At 35.2% G+C, this 23,788-nt stretch overlaps 2 protein-coding genes across 4 annotated transcripts in view; both read left to right on the top strand.

The window, feature by feature from the left end:
* The window catches only part of LOC108363533 (uncharacterized), a 2,540-nt gene extending 1,299 nt beyond the window's left edge, over positions 1–1,241 (top strand). Inside the window, exon 2 of one of the 2 annotated variants that reach the window (XM_017616918.1) lies at positions 1,181–1,241. In XM_017616918.1, the coding sequence (XP_017472407.1) occupies positions 1,181–1,221 (41 nt within the window). In that variant the 3' untranslated portion in view covers positions 1,222–1,241. Of the gene's footprint in view, positions 1–1,170 lie in introns of both variants that reach the window. The other variant, XM_017616919.1, reaches the window with a different exon arrangement.
* Positions 1,242–1,718: 477 nt separating this feature from the next.
* LOC108363532 (L-galactose dehydrogenase) lies at positions 1,719–22,289 on the top strand. 2 transcript variants are annotated; one of them, XM_017616917.1, is made up of 5 exons: positions 1,719–2,049; positions 8,074–8,353; positions 11,239–11,403; positions 11,522–11,895; positions 22,161–22,289. In XM_017616917.1, exons 1-5 carry the CDS (start codon positions 1,907–1,909, stop codon positions 22,234–22,236), a joined length of 1,038 nt encoding a protein of 345 aa, XP_017472406.1. In that variant the 5' UTR covers positions 1,719–1,906; the 3' UTR covers positions 22,237–22,289. The 2 variants fall into 2 exon arrangements, with proteins under 2 accessions (XP_017472406.1, XP_017472404.1); XM_017616915.1 differs by lacking the exon at positions 1,719–2,049 and adding an exon at positions 3,844–4,173.
* The last annotated feature ends 1,499 nt before the right edge of the window (positions 22,290–23,788 follow it).

Below are 23,788 nucleotides of genomic sequence, written 5' to 3' on the forward strand. Positions count from 1 at the left end.
GAAAATGTTTGCGTGTATACTTACATATTTATACTAGCAGTACCCCGGTGTGCTTCTCTACACCAAATATTGAAAAACGAATGAAAAGTCCTGGAATTTTTCTATATGAAAATTTATCATTTGTTTTATTTCAAAATTTTTGATTCTTTATTTTAAATCTTAATCCAACAGATTTGGATATACAACATTTTTTGTTTTTCCATCTTGGGAATGAATAAATAAACAATTTGGAATGCCAACTCTTGAACAGGCCACGTATAGCTACCAATTCCAGTAATCTACCACAAATATTTCAAGAGATATACCAGATGAAAATTTTTGTTAGTATGGGTGGTGCCACGCCCCCTTTTCCGAATTCGGGGAAACTTAACACAAACCATCTGCATAATAGCCCGACTATGCCGTATAAATTTGGTTGAAATCTTGCACTTATTCTTTATATATAAGATGTAAGGTGCCACGCCCTCTTTTCCAATACTGCCCATTTTTATCCATGAGTATGGAATTATTTGTTATACCTCTATACCAACTTCCAGTACTCTACCACAAATATTTCAAGAGATATACAACAAAAAAATTTTAGTTAGTATGGAAGGTGCCACACCCCCTTTTACGAATTCGGGCAAACTTCACATAAACCATCTGCATGATAGCCTGAATATGCCGTATAAATTTGGTTGAATTCGGTGAAGCTCACACCAAAAACGTGTACTTATTTGTATACATAAGATACATACATATGCCACGCCCCTTTTCCAAATTTGGGAAAACTCCACATAAAATATCTGCATGATGGCCCGAATATGCCGCATAAATTTGGTTGAATTCGGTGAATCCGTTCTTAAGTTATATTGTCACACCAAAAACGTTCACTTATTTTTATATTTTAGTTAGTATGGGTGGTGCCACGTCCCCTCTTCCGAATTCGGGAAAACTTCGCATAAACCATCTGCATGATGAATCGAATATGCCACATAAATTTGGTTGAATTCGGTGAAGCTGTTTTCAAGTTATGAGGTCACACCAAAAACGTGCACTTATTTTTATATATAAGATGTAGGTAAAAAAAATTAGCTACCATTTTTAGCCACAACGACGATTTTTAGCTCTTTTTTAGCCCTTTTTTAGCTGGAATTTAGCTACCACTAAAAATGTTTCGCGGCAACACTGATTCTGAGCACTCCGTTGAATACTGGCCCATCGTTTCTCAGCCAAAGTTAGAAGATTGCGGGCTGCACTCTAAAGCTGATGCCACATAAAACTTTTGCTTCGCTTTACGTGACAGATTCGCTTTGACAGATAAGATGAATTGTATGAAAATGCACAAAGCATGCCACATAAATCGTCGAAGCTGCAGCGCGAAGCGAAAAGATGGCCAACTCCCATCTTTTTGCGCGCTTTGACAATCAGCCAGTTTAATATTTATTTTGTTTCGTCCAAATTCGAGTTTTCATGCAGAAACATAAAACTTAATTACATTGCTGATAATTTTAAAGCAAAATATATGAAATCCACAGCAACTTTGACTAGTAAAAAAGCGGTACAAAATTGTTTTCTTGGCGTTCATTGTGGCATACCTTTTGCGTTTGGCGCTTTGCTGGCAAAGTTATAAATGTCACGCAAAGCTACAAAGTTTTATCTGGCATCAGCTTTACTTAATTTAGCTTATTTGCACTCATTCATATATGTATGTCTATATATAAATAAGAATATGTTATGTGTGCATAAAACACATGTTCTCAGTCTATCGGTGCTTTCAGTGGCAAAGGGACGTACATATCATTTGTTATTGTAGATTGCACATTTTTAGTGAAAACATTTTACTCGGTATTTTTCGCACAAAAGCAAAATCAACACAAAAATAAAAGAAGGAATTTGGTTTTACATTCTTTTGGTTAATAAGACAATGTCCTCGCTCCCCGCAACTTTTGTGAAAGACTTCCACGATGAAAAGCTCTGCAAGCGCATGGAATATCGTACACACGGTCTTACCGGTTTGGAGGTGTCAAAAGTGTCCTTGGGTACCGGCACATTGAGTGATTTTTACGGGTTAGTAGTTTTTAATTAAGTACATTCTACTTTAAGTATTTTTCCTCCACTTTGCTCCAATTGAGTACTGATAAGCATATATGATGAGATCTGCGCTCCTCGTTGCTTACTTGGTGGTCTTATGCATTCGTGCAAACGTATGTACATACATACAGCTGCGATCAACTAATTAGTACCGAAATTCAAAATGATATTGTTTGCAACTTATGTTTATTGATTTATTTTTAATCATTTTCAAAAATTCTGTAGAATTTAAAAACAATAAAGTTTTTTAGTTTATAAGGACGGATAGGTATAGCAAATGCTCTTTTAATAAATTTTATCTCGTTAAGTTAATGAAGTTTGCAGGACGATTTTCTATGATGAGGTCATGTGTATATTAGTCCTCTAACAATAATTTTTTCAGAAATAAATATTGCAAACTTTCCAGGTTATTTTAGTACAAAATTTATAAAGGACGTTTTCCATACCCATTCGTCCTTATGCACCAAAAAATGTATTCTAATTCTATAGATTTTTTTCTTTCATATGATATTCTTATTGTTATCCTACATTGCACTGAATTTTTAAAATAATTTTTGAAATAATCATACCTTTTAAATTTCAAAGTCCTTTTGAAAACAAATCCTGACGTAGGAGAGTAAAGCTAAGTACGCAGATTTACTATAATTTACCCATATATATATATTTTTTTGTGGGTAAAATTTACTGTCCCACAGTGTAGCAGAAACCACATTAATAAAAGTTCAAAGCTTGCACAATTTTCAAAAAATATAATCAAACTTCAAAAAATTGTCATCAAAATTTCAAAGTTTTTAATTTGAATATTTAGAAGATTTTCGGGTATGCAGTTTTGTAGCCCATTCAATTTAAGTGCAAGTTTCAAGTCGTTAAAAATTAACGCTGGTTTTTTAGAAATTTAGAAGAATATCTATTTTTATATGAAAAAAATCTTGCACTTTATTAGACAAAACTTGAATGGGCTACAAAACTGCATACCTGAACATTTTCTAACATAAACCATCTGCATGATAAATCGAATATGCCACATAAATTTGGTTGAATTCGGTGAAGCTGTTTTCAAGTTATGAGGTCACACCAAAAACGTGCACTTATTTTTATATATAAGATGTAGGTAAAAAAAATTAGCTACCATTTTTAGCCACAACGACGATTTTTAGCTCTTTTTTAGCCCTTTTTTAGCTGGAATTTAGCTACCACTAAAAATGTTTCGCGGCAACACTGATTCTGAGCACTCCGTTGAATACTGGCCCATCGTTTCTCAGCCAAAGTTAGAAGATTGCGGGCTGCACTCTAAAGCTGATGCCACATAAAACTTTTGCTTCGCTTTACGTGACAGATTCGCTTTGACAGATAAGATGAATTGTATGAAAATGCACAAAGCATGCCACATAAATCGTCGAAGCTGCAGCGCGAAGCGAAAAGATGGCCAACTCCCATCTTTTTGCGCGCTTTGACAATCAGCCAGTTTAATATTTATTTTGTTTCGTCCAAATTCGAGTTTTCATGCAGAAACATAAAACTTAATTACATTGCTGATAATTTTAAAGCAAAATATATGAAATCCACAGCAACTTTGACTAGTAAAAAAGCGGTACAAAATTGTTTTCTTGGCGTTCATTGTGGCATACCTTTTGCGTTTGGCGCTTTGCTGGCAAAGTTATAAATGTCACGCAAAGCTACAAAGTTTTATCTGGCATCAGCTTTACTTAATTTAGCTTATTTGCACTCATTCATATATGTATGTCTATATATAAATAAGAATATGTTATGTGTGCATAAAACACATGTTCTCAGTCTATCGGTGCTTTCAGTGGCAAAGGGACGTACATATCATTTGTTATTGTAGATTGCACATTTTTAGTGAAAACATTTTACTCGGTATTTTTCGCACAAAAGCAAAATCAACACAAAAATAAAAGAAGGAATTTGGTTTTACATTCTTTTGGTTAATAAGACAATGTCCTCGCTCCCCGCAACTTTTGTGAAAGACTTCCACGATGAAAAGCTCTGCAAGCGCATGGAATATCGTACACACGGTCTTACCGGTTTGGAGGTGTCAAAAGTGTCCTTGGGTACCGGCACATTGAGTGATTTTTACGGGTTAGTAGTTTTTAATTAAGTACATTCTACTTTAAGTATTTTTCCTCCACTTTGCTCCAATTGAGTACTGATAAGCATATATGATGAGATCTGCGCTCCTCGTTGCTTACTTGGTGGTCTTATGCATTCGTGCAAACGTATGTACATACATACAGCTGCGATCAACTAATTAGTACCGAAATTCAAAATGATATTGTTTGCAACTTATGTTTATTGATTTATTTTTAATCATTTTCAAAAATTCTGTAGAATTTAAAAACAATAAAGTTTTTTAGTTTATAAGGACGGATAGGTATAGCAAATGCTCTTTTAATAAATTTTATCTCGTTAAGTTAATGAAGTTTGCAGGACGATTTTCTATGATGAGGTCATGTGTATATTAGTCCTCTAACAATAATTTTTTCAGAAATAAATATTGCAAACTTTCCAGGTTATTTTAGTACAAAATTTATAAAGGACGTTTTCCATACCCATTCGTCCTTATGCACCAAAAAATGTATTCTAATTCTATAGATTTTTTTCTTTCATATGATATTCTTATTGTTATCCTACATTGCACTGAATTTTTAAAATAATTTTTGAAATAATCATACCTTTTAAATTTCAAAGTCCTTTTGAAAACAAATCCTGACGTAGGAGAGTAAAGCTAAGTACGCAGATTTACTATAATTTACCCATATATATATATTTTTTTGTGGGTAAAATTTACTGTCCCACAGTGTAGCAGAAACCACATTAATAAAAGTTCAAAGCTTGCACAATTTTCAAAAAATATAATCAAACTTCAAAAAATTGTCATCAAAATTTCAAAGTTTTTAATTTGAATATTTAGAAGATTTTCGGGTATGCAGTTTTGTAGCCCATTCAATTTAAGTGCAAGTTTCAAGTCGTTAAAAATTAACGCTGGTTTTTTAGAAATTTAGAAGAATATCTATTTTTATATGAAAAAAATCTTGCACTTTATTAGACAAAACTTGAATGGGCTACAAAACTGCATACCTGAACATTTTCTAAGTATTCCAATTAACAATTTTGAAATTTTTTAAGTTTTATTTTTATTTTTTGAAATTTGGGCAAGCTTTGAAACCTTTAATATGGTTTCTGTTATAGATTGAATTATCTATATTTTAAATGAAAATTATTTAAAATAAATAAATAACCATAAGATGCAAATAATATAATTTTGAATTTCGGTCATAATTAGTTGATCGGATCTGTAAATACATATGTATGTGTGTAAATAGATACAGTATCGGTCATATCAATAGTACCCCATTTCAAAGTGATATTGTATGCCACCTTTGTGTGACAACATCATGACGCACGCCACAAATCGGAGGAGGAGTATTTACTCTTAAGAGTTTTTAATTAAAATGCGAGTCATTCTCTAACAAAACCTATATAAACACACGTTTAAAACTTCGTAGAAAACTAAAAAAAAGTAGTTGAAAAATCGAACCCCGCACTACCTAACGGCAAAATTTTCGTGCACGTATTTCTTTCCATTTAAGTAATATACGTTCTAAATATGAAACAAATCCGACCATAAATACGGATTTTCCAAATATCTCGACTTCTGCGCCACCTAGCGGAGTGATTCCTTTTTGATATTGCATTGTCATCGGATTCTGAGATAAGTATGAAATTTCAAGTCTCTAGTTCATCGGGAAGCTGGTTAAACAGTGAATGGAAGATTTGATTGCTTAGTACATGGGAAACTTCAAAGCAAGAATAAACATTAACCGATTTCAAAATGAAAAAATATGTATCTCCTTATTTTTGAAAGTTTTCAGTTCTGGGGGTTGGCAGAAGGAAAAATTAAAAAAGTTGATTTTCCTTTGTATTTTTGGGCCACCCCAATGTACATATGTACATATGCACGTATTAATTTTCCCGCCTTGAAATCTGAGGTTTCGGTCATTATCGCGTGAAATATATGCATATGCGATTAAAATGCACCAAAACGTGCGCTGGCCAATTTGCAGAGTAATGAGCTGACGATGTTCATGACAGCAACGTTCTTTTCTACTACCATTGCGTGGATTTGATAAATGAGTACATTCCGGCCAAGTAATAGAAATCCCTCTTAAAGTTGATGTGCTTGGAAGGGCATGTGTATTGATCTAACCATAGCGAGATTGCATTTTATTTAGTTTTTCTATTTGTATTTGAAATATTCTACTCAATTTCAAATAATAAATGTAAACAACCAAAACAAATGTGAAAAAAAGAGAGTGGTGCCTACTTAATTTGGAAATGCCTCGGGTTACTTAACTCTGGGCCAGTTTTCAATGCTGCATGACATTGTCGGGTTTAGGAATATAAAAATTTAACTCTGAGCTACTAAACTCTGTATTTATACATTTAACTCTGGATGCCCTGCAAGTGGGCCTAATCCTAGCATTCAGTAAGCGGTCTCTAGTCACTAATAGTGACTTTTGGTGGTGAACTTGGATTTTGAGACTATTTGGTATTCAGTACGCTGTCTCACGTCTCTAGTCTCAAAAATAAGTCACTAATTTGTCAGCTGGCTAAGAGCCGGTCACAAAAATAGAAGTATGGAGGAAAAGCTTATTTCTTTCCATTTTATTAAAAAAAAACGCGAATTTCATTAGGAAATAAACCAAAAAAAAAAAAATTTAATTTTTTTGTTTTTAAAACATTAAAATCTAAAGATTGAAAAAAAATAAAACTAACAAAAAAATAAAAATAAAAAAATCCTCTGCGGCCGAGGAGGACTTGAACCCGGACCCTCTCGGCTGCCAGCCTAGTGCTTTGACGACTCGGCCATTGCGACTCTCTGAGCAGCGCGGGCAAAACACTATCAGTTGACTGTCTGTGTTTGCTTTCACCACACATTTTTGGGGAACTTTTTGTGACTCTCCCCTTCAGAATACCCAAATCGTCTCAAGTCACAAAAATAGTCACTAATTGCTAATCTCAAATTTATTGACTTGAGATGAGACTGAATTTCTGAATCCCAGGGTTAGTATAATAATGTGTAAGTTTCAAGTGGCTAATAATTACCGTTGATTTTTTAGAATTTTTTGCCGAAGGTGGTGCGGTTTACTTCCATATTCATTATATGGAAGCAAACAGCGGGGTTTACACGATACAACATGTGTTACAACATGGTTTGAGGCGAACATAACTGTAAGAAATAAAAAATTTTGTAAATCAGCCAACATGTGTGTCAAGCGGTTGTTTTAGCGAAAAGTAAACGGTAACTATTAGCCACTTAAAACTTCCACATTATTGCATCAAAATTTAATGGGCTGTAAAACGGTATACTCAAACAAGTTCTAACACTTCTAAGAAAAAAGTTTGAAATTTGGATGAAAATTTGTTGAACTGTTTTTTTTTTTTTGTTTTCTACAAAGTTCTAAGCTTTGGTTAATATGGGTTCTCTTTATAGAATGAACTGCATTTTAATTGAAAATTCTTAAAAATAAATTAATAAATATCAGTGGCAAACAATATCACTTTCAAATGAGGTGCTATTGAAATGACCGATACCGTATGTACATACATACATACATATGTATGCCGTTACAAAACCGCGTATCATCGTTCTGCAAAATCGCGTAACTGACATTTTTTGCCAAAAATTGGATTTGCTCACACAAGCTCTTGGCTCAATCCTTATCCATTCGTCCTGAAATATACTAGCCAGAAATGCGAATACTTTATAAAAAAAGAGAACCATTTTGAAATATGAGTGTTTTTACTCTCTAGAAAATAATGTATGCAGCCTAGCATACGCGGTTTTGTACTTTAAACGGCGATATGTATGTACACCTGAATTGTATTTCTTAATTTATTTTGTTTATTATACTTACGTACCTACATATGTATGTACCCATCTAATTTATTTGCATTGCTTCTCTCATTCACCGGCAGTGAACTTGATGTGGATGAGGCCATAAAAACCATACACAAAGCACTCAAGTCAGGTATTAACTACATTGATACAGCACCATACTATGGGCAGGGACGTTCCGAGGAGGTATTGGGCATGGCTTTAAAAGACGTGCCGAGAGAGGCATACTATATAGCTACAAAAGTTGGACGTTATGAAAAAGACTTTGGGAAAATGTTTGATTTTTCAGCGAAAAAGACCAGAGCAAGTGTGGAGAAGAGTTTAAAATTACTTGGTATTGACTATGTAGACATTATTCAGGTATGTTGACTAAATAGCAGGTTATAAAAATGCGCAATATAATTATGTGTTACATACATTTGTTCTATAATATGTAATAGGTGATTATTCTTTTGAAAATTTCGTTTCCCCTATATTCATAAGATAGTGTAAGCATTGAAATGCTTACATATATTTGTTCTCCTTGTTTGACGGTGTAACCATCTAAACGGTTTTGGCCGAGTTTAATAAATTACGACAGTCATTTCTCTTATCCGGCAACTGGCGCCAATCGGAGTGCCAAGTGAAGCCCCGTCCTTCTCACCTAATCTATCCCCCACAGAGAAAACCTTCCTCCCCCTCTGCTACCACTTTCAGGGCTGGAATGCCTTTGCCCTTTTCTACAAGATAACAGAAAAAGCGGAGGCGTTATATGTTTTAATTTGCTGCACTACGTCGATAAGCTCACACAACTTATCGTTCCAAATTTTGCGAAATCTTACTCTCTGATAATCAAATGACTGACAGCATGATTGGATGTTTCCATTGTCCATGCTTCTGCGTCATATACCAGCACGGGAATAATGAGTGACTTATTGAGTAGGGTTTCTGTACGATGCAAGAGGACTTTGAAATTGTGGATGGCCGGAAAAACCAAAAATTATTTTTCCAAACACTCAGAAAATATTGCTCATTGTACCTAAGATCTAGAGAGAGGACTTAAAGTTTAGGGAAAGACAATTGTTCAAGCCCATTCCACCCTGGATCGGAGTTCAGCCTTAACCTATACTACTGGATTATTTTTGATGCATGCTGTTTCCAATGGTTTTAGCTTTAGTAGATTGGCTGTCACTACAGACCTTGATTTTATGTCCAGTCTGCTAATTTATGTATTGCAAAGACTGTCGATCGACAGACCGTTGTTATTATGCGATAGGTCATCGCCCTGCCTGATATTATTTAACACAGCCGCGTTATTATCGCTGGGATGCCGAATTCCTCCTCTCGCGGGAGTTTTCCAATATACGAATGGTGGATGCCTGATCTGTTCGGCTTTTGCCTCTCATTTAATATTTCTGATAAGGCTGATTTTAAGGTAGGAGTCAGGCATGCGTTCATCCGACCATATTATGCGCGAGAACTTATGCATTGTGGTGGTCCAAAAATGTATGAGAAAAAGTAAAGTCGGAATTTTTATACCCTCACCCCCTAGGATAGTTAAATCAAAAAATATTTAGAGTACGCTCCTTTGTATTTTATATGGGAAAAACCGAACTTTTCGTAGAAATGGTGTAAAATTCTTAAAAATCAGTGGGCTTCATGCAAAAAAACTGAGCTTAAGCTCCGGCTCGATTTTCAGCACAAACTTTTGAGCCTAAGCTCACTCCGCCAGTGCAAAAGTTGAGTGTGAGCTTAATTAAGCTTACTTTTATGCATAAGGCCTTATATTTTTCGATCAGAAAACTCTGCTGTCTCTGCAGGAAATTCCCTATAATAATACGCAATTGTTTATTAAATCATTTTTCATAGTAACTATAACTTATAGGTCCGGCAAAAAACGCCAAAAATGCAAGGGGCCCCCTAAAAAATCCTTAATATTAAAAAAGCGTCGGCTACCATACAAGTTAGTCATATTTACTACCGTACTTTCGAACGGCTGAATAAATAGTGAAAAATTGGAGAGAGCTTATATCCATTGGGAAGTGGCACACAAAGTTTGAGTTAAAGTATTATAGCCATCTTTGTACCTATAACGGGGTATGAACTTAATTTCTATTACTAATTAGTTCAGACGATTTGAAAAATATTAGAGGGGTCACATTCGTCGAGCTAGTTTTAATTCCCCCTTTGAATACTGAACTTGTTTGTCTTTGGACAAAAGTATTATATTTAGCTCAGGGGCTGATTTAGTATCTATGTATTTCAAATTATAATAGTGGAATTCGCGCTTCTGTGTATTCGCTGTATCCTGCTTAAGTGTAACTGGTAGGGATGGGTAAATTCGATATTCGGAGCTTCGAAATTCGAATTTTAATGGAATTTTAGCTCTAAAATTTCCAATTTTTGAAATGGAACTTTATTGTGCTAAAATTCGGATAAAATCGAAATTTTGTAGAAAAAAACCAATTTCGTCTTTATTTGCAAAAAATCAACTCTGCAACTTTCTTCTTTCTGACTAAATTTGACACATTCCTCATCGTACCAGTTGTGGTTTCGGAGGCGGTACTTAGTGTGCTGGAAACTTGGTCCCTCAACAAGCATACAATTATCGGTTTATTGCAACGTGCTCTCAGAGAGAAGGCATGAGATTCGAGTGCGGAAGATGTATTTCTTGTATTTATGAGGTGTCGACCCTTCTTGTATTGTTAGGCACAAAGAGGGCAATGCGTAGTTTGGTTGCAACAAGATAGTGATCCGAGTCAATGTTTATTACTTGAACCGCACGTACGTCTAGAAGACTGAAAGCGAGCCTATCGTCTATCACAATACGATCAATTTGGCTTCTGCTTTTCCATGTAGCCTGATGAATTCTTTTATCCTGGCGTTCAGTATTGCAGACTACTGTGCTCGGGCCCTGAATAAATTGATTAGTATGAAATCGAACGCTGATGAAATTGAAGGGCGGGACAGCAATAGCACTATTTGAGACTAGGACCAAGCTTATAACTGGACAATCTCCAGGAGCGCCTTTACGAATATTAAAATAATGTTTAGTATCCACTACAAACCACATACATATGAATGTATGCCCCTAAAACGACCAACGTTGTTGGACATTAATTGGTTTAAGACCATAACTGTCTTCGCCAAAGATTCACTCTCATACATATGTATGTAGTATATATATTGTCTGGGTTTCATCTCAATTTTCGATGGCTTCACACTTCCTCAACCTTCAGCTAAACTCATAACATATCCTGTTTCAGATTCATGACATCGAATTCGCGAAAGATCTTGACATTGTCATCAACGAATGTCTGCCCGAGTTGGAGAAAATCGTAAAAGAAGGAAAAGCGAAATTTATCGGTGTAACCGGATACCCATTGGCGCGCCTAAAGGAATGCATTGAACGTGCACCAGACCGTTTTCATGTAATTACAACCATGTTCCCACAACATTTGATTACTTCCACTTGCATAATTTATTGATATATGTAATCAATTATTTATGTTTCAATTTTTTGGTTACCCACTACCCACACACACACAGTCGGTGTTGACTTATACGCGCTACTCACTACTAGACGACTCGCTCAAATCGTATTTGGACTTCTTCCAGCAACAGAATTTGGGCATTGTGTGCGCTTCCGGACATGCACTTGGCCTTCTGACGAATGCCGGTCCACAGGCGTGGCATCCAGCCGGCGAGGAAATAAAAGAGATATGCCGGAAGGCTGCAAACATTTGCAAAGAGGCTAACGTCGAACTCGGCAAGTTGGCCATGCACTACTTTATGCAGTTGGATGGTGTAAGCACCTTCCTGACCGGAATGCAAACGCGCCAACTATTGGATATCAATCTGGCCGCATACTACGATGGACTTAACAAGAAGGAGCAGGAAGTGTTACAACTATTACGCGACACGTAAGTACATGCATGCATACATACATACATTAAGTGGTACAAAGCATCGATTCGAGTGCAGTGTGTATTAGCCGCCGAATCAGGTAACTAGTATGACCAAAATTGGTGGCTGCTGATGGTTGTTGGTTACTATTTGCTGCTAATGGCTAACTGGCCGGTTGATCTGGTAGCCCGTTGTTAGGTGACGCTTTCAGCAGTCAAGTTGTGGTTTGTTGTAACTTTATAGTCGGATATAATATTTTGCCAGTCGGATGTGAAATAAATACCGATAATAATGGCACGAGGTGATTGTGGTAGCCAGAAAGTTGATTTTGTCGACTTTTTGTTTTAGGTAGGATATTATGTAAGCGCTTGTGAACGATAGTAAAAGAAACTATATATGTGCAACATAAATATATAGCATTTCATTTATGAAATATGTACATTGGTATCTTTGGTCTGCTCGTCTACTTGTTGCAACTGAGTTGTTATCGAAATTTTTCGCTTGAATAACTTTCATGTTCATGGCCGTAAAGCAATTATGTGGTGGCTTGGATATAGTGTCGAAGCTCCGACATGCCTACGTGCCTACATTATAATTTTGATTATGCAGAACAGTATTTGCATACACGATCCATATCAAGGAAGATCAATGCAACTATGTACGTCCGTCGTGGACTCGATAGATCTAGAGTTCGGTCCTTAGGGGTGTTCTTACAATTCCCATTTTCGTTGTTGGTGTTTCCGATAGGGTAGGAGTGTGATGTAACGTGGAACGATTTTCCGTCATCCCTTGTCAAATTTGGTTTGGAGACAAACCGGTTTCGGCGTTGTGCCATCTTCGGTGTAATTTTTCACACAAAAAGGACAGCGGAGCTACTGAAAAGCAACCGAACAAATACATAAAAAAAATTAAGAAATTCATCCGAATTTATGCATGTATATTTCGGTAGTTGGGCTGCGATAAAGGCGCTAATAGTGCACAGCACTTTATCAAGAAGTGTGACAGAGTGTAAATCACTTAGCTTTAGTACACATTAGCACAGGCGTACTGGTATCACGAGCAATAAGGAGGATGAAAGGTTTGCCAAAGAATGCGCCTAGTTGGAAACTACGCTGATGGAGTAAGTACCGATTTCCCTGCAAGCTATTAAACGGAGGCTCAACCTGTACATGATACGGAAGGTGCAGAAGGAGTGGACCAAAACATAAAGTCACAAAGTGTCTAAAATCTCGAGCATAGAACGTATGATAACAAGCTAACGAGGTTTCTCCTATCCCTCAAGAGCGAGGACTGTTGGCATCGCACGTCCGTAAACTGTCTCTAGCCAATAATTAGTTAGAATGCGGAACGAAAGAAGAAGCAGCGGAACATATCCTTCACGAGTATCCTGTAGGAATAAAGCCAATTCTACGCTTTATAAGAGCTTCAAAATGGTTCTATGAAAATAGTCGCTGAGGTACAACGGATCTTCAAGGTCTAAGTGAGTTTGTTACTTGCACCGACTGCCACAACAAACTAACCTAACCTAAAGTGTCTAGTCAACAGTGCCACAAGTTGTCTGCAGTCCAACCTGTTATATGAAAGCAAATGCCTTATACGACCCTCAGAGATTAAGGGCGACATGACTTTCGGCCAGCCACATCCTCTCGAAGCCTCCCAGTCATTACTGAGCGAAATATTCACCCAGTTTCGGAAAATGGGAGTGCTAAAACTGATCGCAGACCGAGGGTTACCTAGACTGGGTCGAAAGGTCAGTTGCCCCATTACCAGTACACCCGTATGATCTGACAGCCAGAGGAAGACAAATTCGTTAAGGTAGCCAACATAATTTAGTCGAGACTTGCATTGCCGAACCAGTCTGGAAGTAGTTTGAGGGCTGGCCAATTCCTTGAGTGCAGCTTGCCTGTCACTACAGACACGTAAACTCATACATCCCTCACCTATTTTCCACCAATTAGTCCATGGCCTTGAGGATTGGAAATACCTCGACTTCGAATAACGAGGCAAATGAAGCTTATGATCAGTGTTGGAATTACTCCAGAATTCAGCCGCTGGGAACTCCACCTGTAGAATCTCCTCAGCAAAGGTAAATTGCCTTCCATCATGGGGCTTGAAAAGACGTTTGTGGCTTGATCCGCGCCCAGCAATCTCCGCCTCGTCTCACTCAGTATCATACCAACATCGATTTCTTTTAAGCCTGTAGGTGGCCTTTGAGGCTTACCAATGTATGAAGTGGCAAAGTGATGGTAAGCGAAACAAGGCATCAAGAGCAGCGCCAGGTATTGTAGAGTTGGTAAAATGAAAAATTGTATTAAAAAGAGTTTCGAACAAGGCGAATTCATATAAGGTGGTATCGATTCAACAAATACAACAATTACTGGTTTTTTGTTTTTGCTTTTAGCGGGCCATTGTCAAATTTCAGCCATTCTTCACAGAATGGAAAAGGGTGACAAAAAATACAAACACTCTCCTTTTTCACTCACTCACTAGCGAAATACAATCATGCTAATATATATAGAAAATTTAAGAAATGCAACAGAAAAAAACTTTCATTTGCTTTTCGAACACGTAGAAGAAGAAAGAAGGTACAGAAATCAAAGTATCGCGATACAGCAGTCGCAAAATTATTCGTTTTAATGTGAAAACGGGAGACGCCGAGGCATACTATGGCATTGCTTTTTACATTGCCTTCCTTGGTACATCTATATATTAATACGCTAACATAAATTTTGTCTCCGTTCGTTTGGCGATTCTATCGAACCGATTTCAAAAAATTGGTTGAAAATTACGGCCAAAACCGTCGTTTAAACATTTTCGTATTTGTGTATAGATGTTGCTGCAACAAGTTCAATTTGACATGTTTCGCATGTTGTTTCACTTCACATTTGAGATTAAGCTTTGAAATAAAGATAAATATGAAGATGTAAAAATAATGACGATGGACGATGAAGTCAAAAAAAAAGAAGGCAAAAGTGAAGATAAAGACGAAAATGGAGACAATGACAGACACATAAGAATTAGGGTAACTGAAAGGGTAAGAACATTTCTTGAATTTATGAAGTGAAACTTCTTTAGCGGCAGTTGGTTGGTTGGGAGTAAATTGTCAAATTCAAGGGGAATAAAGCACATGGAAATGGTTCTCAGCAGTTTAGTGGTTTGAGAATAAAAACAAAAACAAAGATGCCTAGAGGTACAGGCAAAAATGAAGATCAAAGTAAATTTAAACACTTTGAGTAAAGGTGAAGAGGAATATGCAAAAATATAGATAAATATGAAGAAAAGGATGAGGATGAAGATCGATATTGTTATCGATATAAAACTCCATATTTTTATCGATATAATAATCGATATTGCTATCGATAAAAAAAATCGATATTGTTATCGATACTGTTATTGATTAAATAACTGTAATCGATATAATAATCAATATAATAATCGATATTGTTATCGATGGATATTGTTATGGGTATAATAATCGATTAAATAATTGATTTTGTTATCGATTTAGTCATTTATATTGTTAACGATATGTACAATAATCGATACTGATGATTGTTATATTTATCGATGAATTAATCGATTTTGCAATCGTTGTATTTTTCTATATGTTTATGGATATCGTTATCGGTATTTTTATCGGCACAGTTATCAACAGGGTTATCCATATAATAATCGGAACATGGAATGTGATCACATTAAATGACATCACATCACATTATATCACATGATATGAAGAGACATCACATGATATTACATCACATAATATGATATCACATCACACGATATCACGTGACATGACATTATATGATATGACATCACATTATATGGCATGACATGACATCGTATGACATGACATGGCATTTCATGACGTGGCATCACATGATATGACATCATATGGAATGGCATCATATGACATGACATCAGAGGATATGACAACACATGACATGACATCCTATCACATCACATAAAATCACGTCACATCTTATCACGTCATCGCACCTCATCTCATCTACGTGAATAGAAAAAGAAAAGGATATAAATAAGCAAATATGTGAAAGATAAAAACAAAGATGAAGATAAAAGTAAAGTTACCGATTTCAAAACCAAAAACACCGTTGGAAAGGTAATTTTCTGTAGATGAGGAGAGTTTTTATAGTTTCGAAATTGGTTGAAAATCGTCGTTTAAAAATTTCCATATTTGTGTATGGTTGTTTTTGCAACCTGTACAATTTAAGCTGTTTCGCATTTTGTTTTACTTCGTATTTGAAATTAAACTTTGAAATAAAGATAAATATGAAGATGAAGAAACAAGTGATAACGATGAAGACAAAAAAAGGCAAAAGTGAAGATAAAGACGAAAATTGAGATAAAGGCGAAAATGGAGACAATGAGAAATACATAAGAATTAGGTTAACAGAGTTGAAATTTTGCGATAGGGATCGAAATAAAATCAGCCATAAAGGTTACTGAAATTTATCGGATCATCGAAGTTTATAATTATCGAAATTTATCCATGCTTATTAAGTTATCGCAACGTATGAAATTTGTCAAGTTAAAGAAATGTATCAAGTTATCGATATTTATTGAATTATCATTATTTATAGACTTAACGAAATTTATCGAGGTGTCGTAATGCATGGAGTTCTTTCAACTTACAGAGTTATCGATAATTATTGATCTACTGAAATTGGTTGTTTCAACGTAGCCAAGTTTATGGAATTTTCCAAATATATCGGTTTATCAAAATTTCAAGGCTATATAAGCTTATCGATTTATCAATGCTTATCGAATTTGATCGTCCTAACAGAGTGTAACGAGTTTTCAAAATGTTTAGATAGTTTTCGAAAAACGTGGAGATGTCAAAAGTAAAAATTTATAAAGGTATCCAAAGTTTTTACATTTTTGAGTTATCGAAATTTATCGAGCCCTCGAATTTCACAATTATCGAAATTGGTCGAGTTAACGAATTTTGTTGAGTTATCGAATTTTAGTGTTCTTGAAATTCATCGATTATCGATAAACTTGAATGTATCGGGTCAATTCCAAGTCCTGCCGAAGTCCTTCAAAGACCTTCTCAGATAAAAAAATTTAGTTACGTTTTAGCAGAAGATTTTCCGGTTAGTTAATTTGTACCGTATACGTTTTGCTACGTGTTAAGTTAGAAAACCTCTCCAAGGCTTCTAAAAGTAGAAAAACTGTCGAATTTCGACAGTAACTGGCACTCTAGTACATATATAAACTATAAATCAGTTTTAGATAATTTTTGTGTTTTTTTCCAAAGTACGATTTTAACGAAAAAAAACTGTAGAATTGTTTGCGTTCTATGAAAAAGTAATCGACTGTTCGAAACAAAACGTTTTTGTGGTGGTAAAGATATGGAAACAATGAATTTCGGACAAACATTTTCGAAATGCTCTCGAAGCATTAAAAGTAGTAAATACAAATTACTTAACAAATTTTGGGAATGTTTTCAGACCTTACGTTTATATATTAGCACTTTTGCCCGTTTCAATAACTACACCTTTATGAAGTTTTTCATGCCTGAAAAGGACTAAACCTACTTCAGAAATACAACAACTCAAGAAAGGGTCAACGGGCTAGAAGCGATGAATATTCACAAAGATATTAATTTTTCAATTGACGAAGTTCTAAAAGAATTAAAAAAAAACCAAGGAAAATGTGAAAAATCTTAGTTTCATTGATTTACAAGTAAAAGGAAAAATTGAATGTGTTTAAAATTATTAGCATGTTTAATAAAGAAAGCGAAAAATTAAATGTATTTAAAAATTTCATGTTATAAACTTTATTGCGCATACTTTTTTCTAAAGAACCCTTTTTCTAAACCCATATTACTGAACTATGTTTTTCGATTAGAGTCAGTACCAGGCCCACTCATGGGTTTTAACGATGCCGTGCAATAAAGCCATAGGAAATAACGCCATATGGCTTTATTTCACTTTACATTTAACACCCCTGTGGATCCGCCACTGTTACCAGGTTAAACGAATTGTTTTAATATGAGTACCAAACGAGAAAGGCTCAAGAAAGCTTTCTCTCGAAAATATTTTTGAAGAGAGTTGCCACCCTTTTAGGAACAAAATCATTTTAATGAACAAGTTAAATTAAATATTAAAATATAGGTTTCAATCGGGAGAGGTTTTAGTAAGCTTTTCGGACTTTTAAACCCCATGCAAATATGGGAATAGTATAAAACCACTTTTTTTTAAGACATTGCTCACAGGTTTCAAGAAAAAGCACATTACGACGTATTATATTCCAACGAAGCTCTGAGACTAATTGAGGATACAAATTTCTCAATGGTGGCAAAACGGATGTGCGGTTTCGGCATGCCCACTCCGCAATCAACGGGAGAACTGACCAATGAGTTATTCAGAGAGATGAATTATAGCACCACGAACTTGACGGCTCAAGTCATCGAAACAGAACCTAAACTAAATATTACCCGAGCAGAGGCAAATTTTCTCTAAAATTGTGAGCCACGTTCAGGGCAGAGAAGGTGCTTTTATTTCTTTGACGCACCGGGGAAAATGGCAACATTTTTCTGCTGAATTTCCTACTGGCACAGTTGCGCAGGGATAAAAAACGTTGCACTAGCGGTTACCTTCTTAGGGATAGGAGCTACCTTGCTTAATGGAGGAAGAACTGCACATTCGGCATTTAAACTCCCTATGAACCTTGCGTCATACATCATTGCAATGAACGTAAGATATCACACAAGCATGCAGTCGAGGCACTCGATGGAAGCCTGCAAGATATCCGCGGCAGCTGTTTGCTGAAGGGAGGAGTAGCCGTATTGCTAGCAGGAGATTTTCGGCAGACGCTACCTGTAATCGAGCGAGGCACTGCGGCAGACGAGATAAGTGCGTGTATCAAGGCTTCGCCATTGTGGGCAAAGGCGTAAATATTGAAGCTCACAAGTAACATAAGAATACAGTTGTACAATGATTGAAAGTCCGGACTCTTTGCTCAAGACCTCATTGAGAACAGTGAGGGACGCAGGGCAATGAGTGCGGAAGGCCTTATTATATTCGAAAGTCGCTTTTGCAATGCTATGAGCTTGGAATATTATCTAATAGATAAGTAAAGTTTTTCCTAATTTAAAACAAAATTTGAGCTACGACGGATCGTTATGCGAACGAGCAATCTTGGCACCTAAACATGAATCAGTGGAAAATAAAAATAAGAGAATTATTGATAAAGATCCTGGTAAAGCGACTACAGTGATGGCAAATGATGATGCAACAAAATATCTTATAGAGTTTCTTAACTCTTTAGAATGGTCAGGGGTGCCGTCCCACTAACTGGAATTAAAGTTTGGTGTGCCAGTCATATTGATGTGTAACCTGGATGCATCTCGACTGTGCAAAGGACAATCAGTATTGAGACCACGTGTTCCCATGATTCAAACAAGCATGTCAATTCATTTTAAACGTTTGAAGTGTCCGTTAAAAGAAGCTTTCGGGATAACGATTAATAAAGGCCAAGGACAAACAGGAATACACCTGGGCAATCCATGTTTGTCGTACGGACAAATCTACGCTGGATTCTCGCGTGTATCGAGACCCAGAAATCTATATATATACACGCCCAAGACAAAAAGTTGTTGTTTACAGAAATGTATTGCAGTTGATTTCATTAATTTGAATTGCTTAAGCAGTGTTTGCATTGTTCAACTTTGCGTTCAACTCAACGCAGGGTTGCACGGAAAAAAGTTGAATGGCTAAAAATATCAAAATATAGGAAAATTTCAAAATGTTCGCCATAAAAACTTTAGGTAGAACGGCCTTTCAACTAATCGCTTTCAACAAAGTTGGTCGCCAGCCAACATTTAGCCATTCAACTTTTTTTTTTTTCGTGCAACCCTGCGCTGCAAACAAACTTTTACCAATTTAATATGTATTTGGTGAAATTATTTGTTTCCTTCTCTGTTAAATTTAAAATAATTGCGATAAAACAAACATCACGAGGGCAAAGCTGCGGGCAAAAGCTAGTAGATTATACTAAAAAAATTTAACCACAATATATTTAGTCAAAAATGAGTTCCTATATAAATGACTCTTATTGAGCCTGCATGCTTGAAACCATTTAGCTATATTCCTATATTCATACATATAGGATAGTTAATCCCGGGATCCCGGCCCATTTTAAATCTCAAAAATCTCGGAGTTCTTGGAAAATAATCCCCGGATTTTCGGGATTTGTAATTTGCACTGATGGCAATAATAGAAGCTTCATTTTCTTAACCGGTATTGACTATATTTATTTTTTGTATTTAATTCATATTTGTTATAAATGTTTGTTATAAATGTCACTGTGCGATAGTAAATTTTACACGCACAAATCAATATATTCGCGAAACCACAGGCCAAATAAAGTAAAATCGTTTTTTTTTTAGTTTTTTACTCTGACGTCAGTAACCCAAAAATTATTTTAAAAATTCAGTGAAATGTGCTTAGAGAAGAAGTATGGGTATCAAACTAAAGAGAAAATTCGGTAGAATTGAATCAGATTCAAATTTTTGGTACATAAGGACTAGTAAATATTGAAAATTTCCTTTTAAAATTGTATCCCGAAAATTTCGCAATATTTGCGTTTGAAGAAAATATATATGTTAAGGACTTATATAAACTCGATAACATCTTCGAATTTCGAATTTTGACCTTCGAACTTTATCAGTTTAAAGAACTACCTTTTCGTCCTTATGAATCCAAAAAATTTTTAATTTTCTAAATTCTAATGAAATTTCCTCTTTCATTTGGTACCCATATATTTATTCTACATTGCATGGAATTTTTGAAACATTTTTTGGAATTAATCACATGTTTGAAATTTCAAATTCCTTTAAAATAAATCCTGACGTCGGAGAGAAAAAATAAAAACGCCACTTTAAATAAAAAAGTAGGTTTCAAACCTATTTATTTATTTATTATTTTATGGTAGGAGAGATAGAAGCAACTTTTTTCGATTTAAGTTGTTGAAAACTAATGAATAGGGCTCGGAATCTCATGCAAATGCATGTTTTTATTGGACATCTTTAAATGGAAATGGTTAAGTTATCTTTACGAGTCATGAAATTTCCTTTCAAATTACATTCAATGCAATTGCATGATTTTGCATATTTTGCAAAAAATACTTTATTTTGTATATTCCTTGCGCATATTTTAGTATATTTTAAAATAAATGCATGTGGTTTTTGCATAGTTTTGGTTTTTTTTTATTTACAACCACTTAAATTTAGTGCGAAATCTCTTGACAAAAAAATTGCCGTTGACGCACTCTCTTCTACCTCTGATAGATCTCAACTGATCAATACTAATATGAGTCCTGGGACATAGGGTCATTTATTGAACTAGCAAAGGTGCGGCTCCACACTGAATGTGTCCCACGTGTGTCACTCGAAGGCCAAGCAGAGGTGGAATCTTACAGGATCGTACCGGATTACCCGATAGTTCTGGGTGTCCCACGACCCACTTAAAACCAAAGCTCTCTTGGGAATGAACAATGAAGATACCTAAAAACTTACTGCAGTATGCACTGGACACTGGCCGTTGGGGTACATGCCGGAAGGAATGGATTGCCCTTACAAAGGCTCTGTCGTGGTTGCGATGACCCTAGCTCAAAAGAGACAGCCGAACACTTCCTTTGCGAGTGTCCAGCCCTCGCAAGGATGAGGCTAAAGAGCCTCTGCATTTCTGCAGAATGCTTTAGAGTGCAGATGTCTCTCTCCTTATGACGTACTGAAATTCATTAAAGCCGCCAAATGGCTGTAGGTTGCACGAGTTGTGGAACCAAAATGGCAAACTTTCTCAAACTATGAAACTGTCAATGTTTCTATTTACACAAGATTGTAACTGACTGTTTGATTGTAAACTATTTTTATATGTAAATACGTATTGTATTTTGAAGTAAATTGTGTTTAGTTATTTTCTGTTAGAATGCATGTTATTACTTAGTTTTGTACCGGCAATAAATTATTAGGAAAATATTTTTAATTGCATATTTTACTTGTTTAAAGCGCATATTTTCTTTTTTTTTAGTGCATGAGATTCCGAGCCCTAGTAATGAATATCTAAATCCCGTGACTAATCCCGGGATTGTGATAACCACAGCTCGAAAATCCCGGGATCGTAAAAAGCGAAAAAAATTAACATCCCTAGTACATATGTATATACTTGTATGTATGTATGTGGGTGCATATGTACATAAATACTCGTACGAAATGTTTAAAAATTACAAAATCTTTTTAATTTTTAATTCACAGCATTTTCACTAAGTCACTCAACTGGGAAGGCAACGAATTGGAAACATATTGGGCAGCCATGAAAACAAAGAAGTAATACGGAAGCTGGTTTATTAAATCTGTAACGAGAATGCAATTGAATGAATTTTGGCTTTGAAACCTTATCTAAAAGGCATGCTGTTGTACATTTATTCAATTAGGACCAACTTAACTTTTTTTAAGAAAATCTTAATTGGACCTTCAATGCCAAGGAATCGCGTGTTATTAAAGTCAACGGTACATTACACAGGCCTTCCATCCTCCAATAACAATGTTATTTTTTTTAATATCTAGGTATGTTAAATTGAAACCAGAGACTGTAACAGTTACAACTTTTATTTAAAAAAATTCGCTCTTTAACAGTTATTTTTTTTTCTTTTATTTAATTACTCCTTAAATAACAGTCATTTCTGATTTTTATTTTATAAATTCAAAATATTAATTCTTTTTCATTTTTATCTATATAAATAGTCTGCAAATAACAGTTATTTTTGCTTTTTAAACTAAATGTCTTTGATAACAGTTATTGAAAACTTTTAATTATAAGAGTCATAAATAAAAAGCAGTCAAAAAGTTACTTTTAAAAGTCATCAATATAAATCAGTCACTGACTTTTTTTTAAGTCATGCGTGTTTTTTTATTTTTTCATTGGTGACATCATGGTGAAATTATAAGCAGGTGTGGTAATAAAACAGCTTGCTCGCTTAATTTTCGTTATTTTCTTGACATTCGGTATCTTATAAAAGATTTTGGAGGCAAATTTTAAAATAAGATAGTGTCAAATCTTGTTTCTCGCTCTTATTACTACATCTGGTATAATTTCCCCAAGGGGGACATGTATATTTTAGAATTAAGCAATTTCCATGAAAACCCAAAAATTAATGAATTCAGAATTTAATTTTTACTTAAAAACCAACAGTATTAGTTAAAAATACCGATAAATGCACCAAGTAAATCAGAAATACTTATGTTATTTCAAAGTTACCGCTAATAAAATTGATAGAAGTAATTTTCTTAAGGCTGGTTTTCATTAGGGAAAAATTACTGACATCAAAAACTGTCTTCATCTGCCAGCTATTCATTTGGTGGAGTTTCCATTACATTTTATGACCAAATGTCGATACCGCAATGCATGTCAAAGACTGTCGTCAAATTTCGGTGTCAGATGATTGACATCCCGTTTTCATTACTGATGTCAAATGTGGAGTTAAATTTTTACAAAAAGTGTAGAATACCGACCTTTTAGCTATAGACAAACCAAAAATGTAACTGGATAGAACTCTTCATGCTGATTTTAACCTTACCAAAATTTTTTAGCACATGTAAAAAATTAAGAAGATATAGGAGGTTACGTTAAATTTTTCGATATTTTAAAATATTAATATCTTATGAACTACGTAACCGATGAAACAACTAATGATTTCAGAATAAAGGCGATTAATAATAATAATAATATAAAAGATTACACATATGTTAGTGTTTGGCCGAGCTTCTCCTCCGACATGTGAGGTGCGGAGGGACCTACAGTTTTACGCCGACTCCGAACGGCGATTATATTTTTATGAGAAGCTGTTTTTCATGGCAGAAATACACTCGGAGGTTTGCTGTTG

This window comes from Rhagoletis zephyria, unplaced genomic scaffold (assembly GCF_001687245.7).
Source record: "Rhagoletis zephyria isolate East Lansing unplaced genomic scaffold, Rhagoletis_zephyria_1.1 Rzeph_scaffold_01297, whole genome shotgun sequence".
NCBI lineage: Eukaryota > Metazoa > Arthropoda > Insecta > Diptera > Tephritidae > Rhagoletis > Rhagoletis zephyria.

Excerpts from the sequence above, each read along its gene's own strand:
- LOC108363532 (XM_017616917.1), top strand. The coding sequence starts at position 1,907 with ATGTCCTCGCTCCCCGCAACTTTTGTGAAAGACTTCCACGATGAAAAG. Across the intron at positions 11,404-11,521 it reads GTGCACCAGACCGTTTTCAT|TCGGTGTTGACTTATACGCG; the intron begins GTAATTACAACC and ends ACACACACACAG. Across the intron at positions 11,896-22,160 it reads TTACAACTATTACGCGACAC|CATTTTCACTAAGTCACTCA; the intron begins GTAAGTACATGC and ends TTTAATTCACAG.